A 13407-nucleotide genomic window follows, 5' to 3' on the forward strand; every position below is an offset into this window, starting at 1 on the left:
AATATAAAGACACAGTATAATCAAGAATAGTATCACCCCAAGGTAAAAGTAGAAGTAAACAGATTTTTCTGGTGAAAGATTAAAAAGAAGGATGACAGAAATGATAACTAGAAAAATATCAAGGATTAGAATGGGATTAAGCATTTTCACAATCTTTTGGATGTATGAACTAAGAAAGAAAGTATATGAATGGTGAGAATAATGGAACGGAAGACTTTAATTTATAGTGGGAATATCAGACAGAGTAATCGAGGCAAGATGACCGCATTTAATTAAAGAGATCTTAAATCCCTTAAATCCCGAAGAATCAGATCTTATAGATTTCGAAGATTTTCTTTAATTCCTTGAATTCCGGAATTCAACCCTGACTCTGTCAAAAGTTAAGATGAATCTTTACTTTCCTATTTCAATCTTTAGTGATAGCTTCATTCGTACTCTTCGAATAATCGAATTATTTTTATCCATATTACTCAATGATGATAAAACTCAACTTATCAACTCATATTCGTCATGAAAACATTTTTATTGTTATCAATGACCATTCCACTCAAATTTCGGGACGAAATTTCTTTAACGGGTAGGTACTGTGACGACCCGGGAATTTCCGATCAAATTTAAACTTTATCTTTATATTAATTCGACACGATAAGCAAAGTCTATAATGTTGAGTCTTAAAAATTTTGAAACTATATTTCATATATTCAGTTACCCTTTGACTATTCCCGACGATTCACGAACATTGGTGTGTAGATAACATTTATATATATATAAATAATTAAGTTGTAATTAAAAAAAAAGAATCTATATATATAAATATATGACTTCTATATATAATTATCATTATATGTATATTTTAATATATGTTAGAATATATAAAACTTAATACTTACGATAACTTATTATATAATGTATAATATAAAGATGTATTATCGAAACAATAATATATAATATTAAAATATAAGATTTTATTATAAATATAGTTATTATAATAATGTTATTATTACTTTCAATATTAAAATAAATACTAGTGTTATTAATATTATCTAAATATATGAACTTGATATATAAGTTGATATAGTATCATTATTATTACTAATATTATTATTATTATTATTATTATTATTATTATTATTATTATTATTATTATTATTATTATTATTATTATTATTATTATTATTATTATTATTATTAATATTAATATTAGTATTATTATAATTAGTATTATTATTATTATTATTATTAATATTATTCATATAAATTGTATAGCTATTATTATTATCATCATTAATAATAATATTATTATTACTAGTATAGTATTATAAATTTTTATTATCATTATTTATAAAATTAAAGTATTATTAAAATAGTTATGTTTAATAATTAATAAGATTTATTATAAACCATAAATAGAGATATATAAATATGGATTTATACAAATTATATAAATACGGATATATGTACATAAAATACTGAATATAACGCGTTTATTCCATCTCATTCTATTTTTATTATTATTTTTTTTAGTTTTCCTCACCTGCTATCTGTTTACCCGTGAGGAGTTGTAGAAATAATTCAGGATACAAACAAGGCCATCAATTTTTAGTACTACCAACCCCATCGATCACTTACTTATAATCGATTTCTGCAAAACAAAATTGATTAACAGGATTTTTTTTTATAAAACCCGGCGGTTCCTCTGTATTCCATTTTTTTTAGCCAAAAATTCAAAACAAATCAATTATCCAAATCCTTAAATGCCATCATGTTAGGAATCATTTGTTTAATCTATCTGCAAAATATGAAATTCCAATTCTTCAAATCAAAGATGAATTTTTGAAGTCAAAGTTTATTTTCTAAAAAGTCAACCTTGTGTTCATCCCAAAATTCGAACCTGTTTCGGTGTTTCTGATGAATTTAACGATACATAAAGTTTTTAATGATGAATTACAACACATTTCATGTTGTAAATATTATGTAAAACATCTTCAAAATTTGAAAGCAATATTTTTTTTTTAAACGCGACGGTCACAGCAGCAGGTATTTTTTTTATTTTTTATTTTCTTTTCTATTAAGTTCAATCACATATTATTATTTCCTTTTCGATTTCACAGTCTATTTCAAACCTGAAAATTCGCTAATATGATTATTGAAAATATTTCCAGTCGATTGATTTTGAGGATGATGAAGGAGAAGATAGAACACGAATGTGGGTTAAATAAATAAAAATTAGGTTATTATAACAGAAAGACAGAAGTGGTCGACTGGTGTGGAATGTTAGAGGTGTTCGAGAGGTCTCGGGTTCAAGTCCCGGCATGGACAGTTTTTTTTTTTTACACATTCCAATTAAGGTAGACTTCTTATTATAGTTTTATTATTATTATTATTATTATTATTATTATTATTATTATTATTATTATTATTATTATTATTATTATTATTATTATTATTATTATTATTATTATTATTATTATTATTATTGTTATTACTATGATTATTATTGTTATTGTTATTATTAGTATTATTATTGTTATTATTAGTATTATTGTAAATACTATTATTAATATCATAGTTATAAGAATTATAGGTATTACTAATGTTATTATTATTATCATTAAAGGTTATGAATATTATAACTATTATTATAATTATTATTATCATTAGGTACTAGAATTATAATTATTAGTAATATTATTATTAGTATTATTATAAGTATTACTAAAAGCATAATTTTTAGCATTTTAGTATTTTTATCAAAATTATGATTATGATAATTATCAACATGAAAATAATACAAAATTATTATTATTTTCGTAAATATTAGTATTAGTATCTGTTTACAAATAATAGGATTGTTAATATTAACATAAGTATTATTATTATTATTATTATTATCACGAGTATTATTATTATGTAATTACTAAAAATCAATATCATAAATATCATTAACAATAAAATTAATATTTTTACAAGTATTATTATTAATATCATTATTATTATCACTAATAGAGCTATTATTAACAACAACAACAACAACAACAATACCCAATTCCACTATAGTGGAGTATGGGGGAGGTTAGATGTAGACAGTCTTTCCTCTACCCTAGAGTAAAAGGGAAGTCATTCCTCCCCCCACGGATACCTATCGGTCCACGGGTAGAGGAAGTCGTCCCTCCCTATACTATAGGGCAGAGAGGCTGCTTCCCAAGGACCTCCGGCCAGAAGAACCATGAAATCCGTTAAATGAAGTAACTAAAAGCAAGTAAAGTAGATAAAAAAGAAACCTTAGCATGTAAAATGTAAAGATAAATATGGCATGTAACAAAGTAAAGTAAAAGAACATATAAGTGAAAAATGTAAGTGTCAAATATGCAAGTATAATAAGTCGTGTAAGTATAATATGTGTATGTAAGCATGTAGGTATAAAGCAGGTAGTTATAATATGCAGTATAAAACATATAAGTAAACTATGTAAACATAAAGACATGTAGCATGTAAATACGTGTAGTTTAATGTGATATAATGTAATGCAACATGTAACGGTATAGTGCAATAACACATGTAAATAAGTATAATGTAATGCACACAACAAATTGCGAAATGCTACAATAAGTATAAGTATAGTATGTGAAAAAAAAAAAAAAAACAAACAAAAACATGGAAATACAAAGCATATATGAAGCACAAAAGCAAGTAGGCAAAAAGTCATACGATAAAAATATATAAAACTAATTAGAAAATTAAAAATAGGAAAATAAAATAAAATAAAATAAATATACAACCTAGTCATCAATCCTAATTCTACTCCTCCACAAATTTCTATCAGAAGTCATGTCCTCGGTCAATAAAAGCTCCTTCATGTAAAGCTTCAGTCTATCCTCCAACCTACGTGTAGGTCTACCTCTTCTCCTTACGCCGCCAACCGTGAGGGCTTCCACTCTCCTGACCGGTGCTGTGGGTGGCCGCCTCCTTACATGGCCAAACCATCTAAGCCGTCCTTCTCTCATCTTGTTGACGATATTCCCAACTTTTAAGTTCTTTCTAAAAATTTCATTAGGTATCATGTCTAGCATGGTCTTACCACACGTCCACCTAAGCATCCTCATTTCTGCCACCTCCATCCTCCTCTCTTGGGCCTTCGTCATTGGCCAACACTCCGATCCGTACAACATGGCCGGTCTAATCGCTACCTTGAAGAATTTCCCCTTCAATTTAAGGGGTATCTTCTTGTCGCACAAAACCCCTTTCGCAGCTCTCCACTTCAACCATCCTACTCTTATACGGTGAGACACATCCTCATCTATCCTTCCCGATTTGTGTAGCATTGATCCTAAGTATCTAAAGGAATCCTGTGGATGTAAGACCTGATCCCCAATACGAATATCCACAGTATCATTGTGATCTTCGATCCTCCCATAGTCGCATCTAAGATACTCCGATTTAAGTCTACTAATCCGCAGTCCATTTTGTTCCAGGGCATTCCTCCATTGCTCCAGCCTTCTGTTTAGCTCATCCTGGGATTCCGATACTACAACAATATCATCGGCAAAAATCAAGCACCAAGGGATACTCCCTTGTATCCTTTGAGACAGGTCGTCTAAGACTAAAGCGAAAAGAAAAGGGCTAAGAGCAGATCCTTGATGTAAACCTACTTCTACTGGGAAATACTCTGTGTATCCTACTGTCGTCCGAACGCGAGTTTTCGCCCCCTGGTACATGTCCATAATAGCTCTTATATACCTACCTGGGATACCTCTACTATTAAGGATCTTCCAAATCAACTCTCGTGGGACACTATCATAAGCTTTTTCCAAGTCTAAGAAAGCCATGTGTAGGTTCTTTTGTTTCTCTCTATACTTCTCCATAAGACTTCTAATAATGTGGATTGCCTCCATCGAGGAGCATCCTGGCATGAACCCAAATTGATTCTCTGACACCTTTGTCTCGCGTCTAAGCCTATTCTCAATCACTCTCTCCCATAGTTTCATGGTATGGCTAAGTAACTTTATACCTCTATAGTTACTACACGTCTGCGCATCCCCTTTGTTCTTGTAAATGGGAATAACCTCGCTCAGTCTCCACTCCATTGGCATTTTTGCGCTTCTAAACGTCGTGTTGAAAAGGTTTGTCAACCACCTAACCCATCATTGCCTAAGCACCGCCACGCCTCTATAGGGATTTGGTCCGGTCCTACTGCTTTGTTTCTCCCCATCTTGCGTAGGGCCACTCTAACTTCCCCATGGTTGATCCTCGTGCAGAAACAGTTGTTTTGGTATTGTGGGGCCATATCATAGCCATGTGGCTCTCCATTCCTAGTCCTTCCCCCATCGAAAAGGGATGAGAAATATTCTTCCCATCGTTTCCTAATTTTGTCTTCCTTCACTATGCTTTAACCTGCTTCATCCTTGATATATTTGATGTTAACCAGGTCTCTTCGCCGACGTTCCCTAGCTTTGGCTATCCTGTAGATGTAGTTTGCCCCTTCTTTAGAGTCTAGTCTCTTATATAAGTCTTCGTAAGCTTTATCTTTTGCACGTGTAACGGCGATCTTTGCTTCTCTCTTGGCTTCTTTATAACTATTTTCTATGCTAGTTCTGTCTACTAGTGTACCCCCTCTAAAGGAGGTGAGCTCCCGAAACCTCACTTGTTTAAGCGCGACTTTAGTTTGGACCTCGTCGTTAAGCCACCATGATTCTCTACAACCATTTTGGGCTCTCGACGTCCCAACTGCCACTCCCAAGGATTCTTTTGCCACCCCTCTAATAGTGGACGCTAGGTTGTTCCACATCTGATCTGCATCAATAAAGGCTACATTTTCCATTTCAGCACCCATTCTTTCAACAACATTAGCTCTAAAAGTCTCCGCCTTCTCTCCATTTAAGTTCTTCCAGAGGATTCTGGGTTGTTGTACCTCTCTCGCCCTCCTGTTTACCCGTCCCTGGGTACCTAACTCCATGACCAACAATCTATGCTGGGATGAACAAGTCCAGGTTGGGAGGACCTTACAGTCCTTACAGTTCCTAAGGTCACCCCTGCGAAGAAGGAAAAAGTCAATTTGGGTACTATGACCCCCACTATGGAAGGTGGCTAGCTGAGCATCCCTCTTCTTGAAGAAAGAGTTTGCAACAACCAGATCATGGGCAATGGCGAACTCGAGAATTGAGCGCCCTTCTTCATTTCTAACCCCATACCCAAAGCCCCCATGGGCTCCCCTATATCCCTCTACCTCCGCTCCTATATGACCATTAAGATCGCCCCCTATAATCAATCGATGGTCCGCTGGACATCCCCTTACAACCTCATCTAACAATTCCCAAAAACTCTTCTTCTCCGCTTCTCCTAAACCTACGTGGGGTGCGTAAGCGCTAATGACCGTGAACGTCTCCTCATTAATTATAAATGTAACCGACATAATCCTATCGCTAAACCTACCCACATCAACAACATGATCCTTGTGTGTTGGACCTAAAAGGATTCCTACTCCATTTCGAGCTGTCCTAGAGCCCGAGTACCACAACCTGTAGTTATTAATGTCCACCGCCTCCTGTCCCTTCCATCTAGTCTCTTGAACGCACACTATTTCCACCTTACACTTAAGAAAGATATCCACAAGCTCAATCCTCTTGCCCGTCAAAGTTCCTACGTTCCAACTTCCCACTCTAATGTTATTATCATTATTTTTTTACTAATATTTACTTAATATAATTTGAACTACTGTTTTGATAAACAAATGAAATACATAAATATATATATTTAACACACATAACATAACACAATGTTTTATTATATAAAAGGAATATAGGAAATATAAATATATATTTAATATAAAAATAATATCATTAATAGGTTATATATATAAACTTATTCGACTACGATTATGTGTATTAATATATATACACGAATGATATAGGTTCGTGAATCCGAGGTCAACCCTACACTTGTTCAATGTCGTTCTATGTATTTTTACTACAAAATACATTAGGTGAGTTCATTTGATTCCCTTTTACTCTTTACATTTTTGGGACTGAGAATACATGCGCTACTTTTACAACTGCTTTATTAAATGATTTTGAAATACATTTTGAACTGCGAATACATGAAATGCTTTTATAAATGTTTGACGAGATAGACACAAGCAAAACATTCCTCGAATGAATTATGTGGACGTGATAATTGCCACCATTAAATTATGTGGACGTGATAATTGCCACAATTGATATGAATATTTTTCCCCTGATTATTATTGCTTGGTAACCTAAGAATTAGGGAACATCACTAATTTTGAGAATTAGTGCACGCCTAATTGACGCGAATCCTAAAGGTAGCTACCGGGTTTAACACCCCCACCCAGAATGTTCACTAGACGGAAGGGCTAGTGGGCGTGGTGTTTAGTACTTCGAAGTTTATATGATTATTATACAGACGAGATGTTCTGTTTTGGGGATATTATTATGCGCATTATATGTTAAGGTCGGTTACCAAGCCAAACTATGAAAGCAATGAAAAGTTAATGTTATGTATCGAGAGAATGATTTTATACACAGATTATGTGTATGTTATTTTTGTGTATGTGTACGGTTACTAAGATTTATGAAAGATGATTTCGTACACGAGAAAGGTGTACTGTATTTAAAAGATATCGCATGTACATTAGAGGTGGGTATAGGATTCGGGCCCATTTGTACTATACAGGATTTAAATCTTGTGGTCTATCAAATTGATGAATTTTATTGTTTTTTGATAAACCTATGAACTCACCAACCTTTTGGTTGACACTTGAAAGCATGTTTATTCTCAGGTATGAAAGAAATCTTCCGCTGTGCATTTGCTCATTTTAAAGACATTACTTGGAGTCGATCATCGCAATGGGACCAGATGTTGGTGACTTCGTCCAAATAGATTAGGACGGGGTATGACAATACGCGACGATCAACAACTGGATACATGTTTAGTATTGGATCGGGAGTAATATCATGGTGCAGCAAGAGACAACCAACAGTATCCTTATCAAGCACTGAAGCAGAATATCGATCGGCAGCATCAGCAACACAAGAAATTATGTGGTTGAAGCAACTAATGGAAGATCTTCATCAATCAACAGATTATCAAGTAAAGCTTTTCTGCGATAACCTATCAGCTATTCGTCTATCAGAGAATCCAGTCTTTTATGCAAGAACAAAACATATAGAAGTGCACTATCACTATGTTCGCGAGAAAGTCCTTGAAGGGGAAATCAAGATGGTGCCTACAAAGACAGATGAACAAGTTGCAGATATATTCACTAAGAGTTTAAGTAAACCAAAGTTTGTAAAATTTAGAGAAGCACTTGGAATGGTCTGCAAGTCACCGATGGAAGAAAATTTGTATTGAGGGGGAGTGTTAAAATACAATGCAAATTTAATAATATGGATATAGAAAATGTATAAAAGAAAATTCTAGATAGTAGAATGTAAAAGAAAAATCTATATAGTTGTATATGGTAGAAAAATCTAGATATTTTCATGTGTAGGAAATATCTAGATATTTATATATCCATGGAAATATCTAGTGTCTAGAAAGTTCCATGGAGTAGTATTGATATGGGTGGAGTTTTCATTTGTGAGGTGTGAAGAAGTGAAGTGAGAGTTGTGAAGAAGTAAGAAGAGTGTGAGTTAGAGAAGAAAAAACTTACAAGTAAGTAATATTGTAATTGTATTTTGTATTAATAAAAGCATTTTTTGTTAAGTTTCCCGGTTAAGCCTTAGTTCGTGTTTAAGTTCTTAGTGCACTTGTGTTATTTTTATTATATGGTCGGCTCTGCCGCCTAAGTGATATATGGTCGGTTATACCGTCTGAATGATATATGGTCGGCACTGTCGCCTAAGTATTATTGTGCACTAAAGATTTATAAAATTAAATGCTAACCAACGTCAAAGTGTTGGTGTAGTGAGTCTAGTATAGTCTAGATCCTCAATAGTGGGTGTGTTGGGCTCGTCGAAGTTTCCAACAATGCGTATTCAAGCATGTTGTTTTGTACTGTATATTTTTTTTAATCTTTTGTATATTGCTAAAAAAAATGAACTTAACTAAAACTTAACAAGATGATCAAGATACTTGAATTGAATAATGTTAAGCGGTATGGAAATGTTGGGGTGCAAACCTATCCCACATAAGAGGGAGACAAAAACAAATGTATGTATATAAGTCTAAGGGGAAGTCCCTCTAATACCAATTGGTTTTAGAAAAGGATGGACTCTTGGACTTATATTGCAGGACATTGTATTTGGGCTATGCGATCTAACAGGAAATGCCTTGGCTTATATTTAAAGAGATGAATGTTGGATCAATCCCTTAAATACCTCACATATATATTAGTTTGAACTAACAATAAATAAGTAAAAAACGAATGTTGTGTTTACACAATTGTGATATGCAATAAATATGAAGGAATTAGTAACCAAAAATCACTTCTTTATTCACAACTGACCAAGGCCAAAAATTACTTGTTTGAAATATACACTATAGCGTCTGTAAAAAAAATAAAAAACTAAAATAAAAAAAAAAATTACAATATAGTTTGGGTTAAGTAATAATAATAATAGATTCAAATGAAAACGAACACACATGATTCTTGCAATTAATCAATTAATTGTTTACATTTGGTTATAGATTCAGATCAACGGTAACAGAGTTTTCACTTTTCAGAGGGTTTGGGATTCCTATGGTATCCAGGATTCATCCAGATCATTGCATTGCAACGGTATCGAGACACGTCAGAAATATCTCAAGTTACTCAAACCGTTTCGTGTCCTAGAAGCATCTTATATATATGAAGGCTTTAAATTCCATTTGACACCCGGCCGTCTTTCTTTAGAAGAAGTATCCGAGATGGCAATGAATGAAGAATTATTAGTGGTCCCGTCATCGGGTGAAATTTGTGTGTTTGTTACGTGGCCTGATGAGATGTTGAAACAATATCGTACTGATATTCTTAGTCATTTACCTCGAACTTGTGAGCGGCTTCCAGAGTCGTCAGTATCGTTATACGAAGAATATGATGAAGATTTCTCTAAGGATGACCCCACCAATTATGAAGAAGAAGCATCTCTTGAGTCCAGTGGTGTTTCTGAAAAATCCTTGGAGCAATCGTTTGAAGAAACCCTAACGATGAGGCTGCACTTGTTACAAGGACAAGTAAATTATGCTAACAGGAAGGTGAAGGGGTGTTAGAGAAGTTGTATGAAGCAGACAACACATCTGTCGTCTTAATGGAAACTTTTAGAGAATTATCAGATGAAATGAAGTTGTTACAGTTCTATCTTCACAGGACAGTTCGCCGAGAAGCTAAATTTGAAGATAAGTGTCGGGAACTCGAGGATGCGCGTGAGAAGGTGATTTTGGTTGAGAAAGAGGTTAATGATGTTAAAGTTAAGCTACACCATGCAGAGGCATGTAATGAAGCTATTAAGAATGAGAACAGCATGTTACGTTCTACAATTGAAGACATGAAGAATAATAAATTTGCACAAGTTGATGATGTAATGGAGGATAAGTGTATTCTATGTTCAGAGTCAAATGCAGAGATGAAGAAGGAAATTAGGTCTGTTACGGATAGGGTTAAATGCTTGGAGACGTCTTTGCATCAAATGGAGGAAGCCAACAAGGCATCTGCTAAAGACAATAATCTTCAGTACAGAAAACAAAGAAGTTTGTTAGTTTCTTGTCATTTGGTAACTTTGTTATTGGCCTTTGCTCAAGTTCTGCGTGTTCAAAAATTAACAAATACTGTGTAGATTGCTCGAATTCTTTTAAATTTGTTAACATTGGGGTCTGATTAATCGTATATGCAGGGGCGAAAGTGTGTAGGGGCAGAGGGGGCGGCCGCCCCCAGTGGATTTTTTTTTTCAGTGTAAAATTTTTGGGTTTTTCGACTTTGTCCCCGGCAAATTTTTTTTTTTGCCCCGAAAACTACAAATTTTGCCCCAAAACCTTCAAATTTTGTCCCAAATTCTCCAACTTTTGCCCCCAAATCTCCAACTTTTGCCACACAATCTTCGAATTTTGTTTAAAAAAATTGCTACGGTTTAATTTTTTTTGTGTGCCCCCGGTGAAAAAAATCCTAGTTTCGCCTCTGCGTATATGTCTTTATGTTTTCATTCAATTTAAGTGCGTGTAAGCATGCATGCCAGTAATTACTGAATGATATGTTTGGTCATTTACTGGAATTATTATCACGTGGTATGCAATGTTTATAGTAGTATATTATGCAGTATTTAAGCTTCTCGGCTAGACAAGACATGCAACGAATCTATAATGCAGTCCACTGAGACTACGAACCACATCTGCAAAAATGTTCATCGACAACTAAAACAATCTATTTGACAATTTGCCTCTTGTATGTATTTCTATGAAAGTTCCAATTGTTTGTTAAAATACAATGCAAATTTGGTATTATAAAATATGGAATTAATAGATGTATATATGTAAAATATCTAGATATTAATATGTATAAGAAAATATCTAGATATTATAATATAAAAGAAAATTTTAGATAATTTAGATATTTATAAGTGAAAGAAATATCTAGATATTTATCCATGGAAATATCTAGTGTGTAGAAGTTTTTATGGAGTAGTATAAATAGAGGTGAGGAGTTCATTTGTTAGTTGTGAGAGTGAAATAAGAAGTGAGTTGTGAAGAAGAGAAGAAGAGTGTGAGTTAGCGAAAGTAGAGAAGAGAAAGCTTGTAAGTAATATTGTAATTGTAATTTAATATAAGTGTTTTTGTTAAGTTTCCCGATCAAGCCTTAGTTTGTGTTTAAGTTCTTAGTGCACTTTTGTTGTTCTTATTATATGGTCGGCTCTGCCGCCTAAATAATACATGGTCGGTTATACCGCCTAAAGATATATGGTCGACACTGTCGCCTAAGTACATTGTGCACTAAGGATTTATAAAATTAAAGGCTAACCAACGTCAAAGTGTTGGTGTAGTGAGTCTAGTATAGTCTAGATCCTCTATAGTGGGTGTGTTGGGCTCGTCTAAGCTTCCAACAATTGGTATCAGAGCCAGGTTGTTCGGGACCATTGCTAGTGGAGGTACTCATCGGTAAACGTTGGACGTTTACATCGTCTTGTTTACACCAAGGCCCTAAGGGAGATTCTGTCGGAGCACAGTTAGGAACTGTGAAAGCTCATCGATCTGGGACCAAGTTTATTGGACGTTGGACGTCTTGATGGCAGATCTTGCAAGTACGAGCAGTGGAATTAAGAGTCTCAATAACCACAACTATGGTTATTGGAGTACTTGTATAGAATCCTACCTACAAGGACAGGATTTATGGGAAATAGTTGCTGGCAGTGACACAACGCCTCCACCGAAAGAAAACGTCGAAGCCTTGAGAAAATGGAACATCAAGGCCGGGAAGGCTTTATTTATACTGAAAACTACAATCGAGGAGGATCTATTGGAGCACATCCGTGACGAGAAGACACCAAAGGCAGCGTGGAAAACTTTTGAAAAATTATTTTCAAAGAAGAATTAAGCACGCCTCCAGCTCTTAGAAAATGAGCTCGCAGGTATCTCACAAGGAAGCCTATCTATTTCTCAGTATTTCACCAAGGTGAAATCTATTTGTCGTGAGATATCTCAACTTGCTCCTGAAGAGAAAGTGAGTGATGCAAGGATGAAGAGAATTATCATCCATGGCTTAAGATCCGAGTATAATGGATTTATAGCCGCTGTAAGAGGATGGCCTACTCAACCATCATTAATAGAGCTGGAGAATTTATTGGCTAATCAAGAGGCATTAGCCAAGCAGATGAATGAAGTAACCATAAAAGACGGAGAAGATGTACTCTTCACCAATAAGAAGAAAGCAACATCTCGAAAACAAGAGGCGATGAAAGAAAGTAAGACATATGGGTGGAAGGGTCACCCAAAATCAAAAGGCAACGCTTCAGGGGGAGCTCAAAGAAGAGATCATCGCCAATAATACGGGGAAAATGATAAGAGAAAGAATGGTGAATGCTTCAATTGTGGCAAGAAGGGTCATTTTGCTCGAGATTGTAGATTCCCCAGAAGGCGAAATTTCGAAGGAAATGTGGCCGCCGCAAGAGATGAGAAGAAAGAGGTCACATTCGAAGCAACCATTAATGAGGAAACATGGGATGCAGAAGCTGGACTTTCTGTTGAAGCTGACATAGATGATCAAGCTCTTACAACAACTTTAAAATCAAAAATAAACTACAAAGATGATTGGATCATCGATTCTGGGTGCTCAAATCATATGACCAACGATAGGACAAAGTTGCAAGAAATGGAGGATTACAAAGGAAAGAGAGTCGTGTTGACAGCCAACAATTCAAGGTTGTCTATTTCTCACATTGAAAAGACAATAATTCCAAATGAAGGCGACTCTCAAAAGCTCTAACT

At 34.3% G+C, this 13407-nt stretch overlaps 2 protein-coding genes across 2 annotated transcripts; both read right to left on the minus strand.

The window, feature by feature from the left end:
* Positions 1–1621: 1621 nt before the first annotated feature.
* Positions 1622–5090, minus strand: LOC139900137 (uncharacterized). Its single transcript, XM_071882937.1, has 3 exons — positions 4887–5090; positions 4362–4706; positions 1622–1642 (listed from the first exon to the last, which is right to left on the minus strand). The coding sequence occupies exons 1-3, from the start codon at positions 5088–5090 to the stop codon at positions 1622–1624; spliced, it is 570 nt and encodes a 189-aa protein (XP_071739038.1).
* Positions 5091–5386: 296 nt separating this feature from the next.
* Positions 5387–6409, minus strand: LOC139900138 (uncharacterized). The gene has a single exon (XM_071882938.1). The coding sequence runs from the start codon at positions 6407–6409 to the stop codon at positions 5387–5389; it is 1023 nt and encodes a 340-aa protein (XP_071739039.1).
* Positions 6410–13407: the final 6998 nt, after the last annotated feature.

This window comes from Rutidosis leptorrhynchoides, chromosome 3 (assembly GCF_046630445.1).
Source record: "Rutidosis leptorrhynchoides isolate AG116_Rl617_1_P2 chromosome 3, CSIRO_AGI_Rlap_v1, whole genome shotgun sequence".
Taxonomy (NCBI): Eukaryota; Viridiplantae; Streptophyta; class Magnoliopsida; order Asterales; family Asteraceae; genus Rutidosis; species Rutidosis leptorrhynchoides.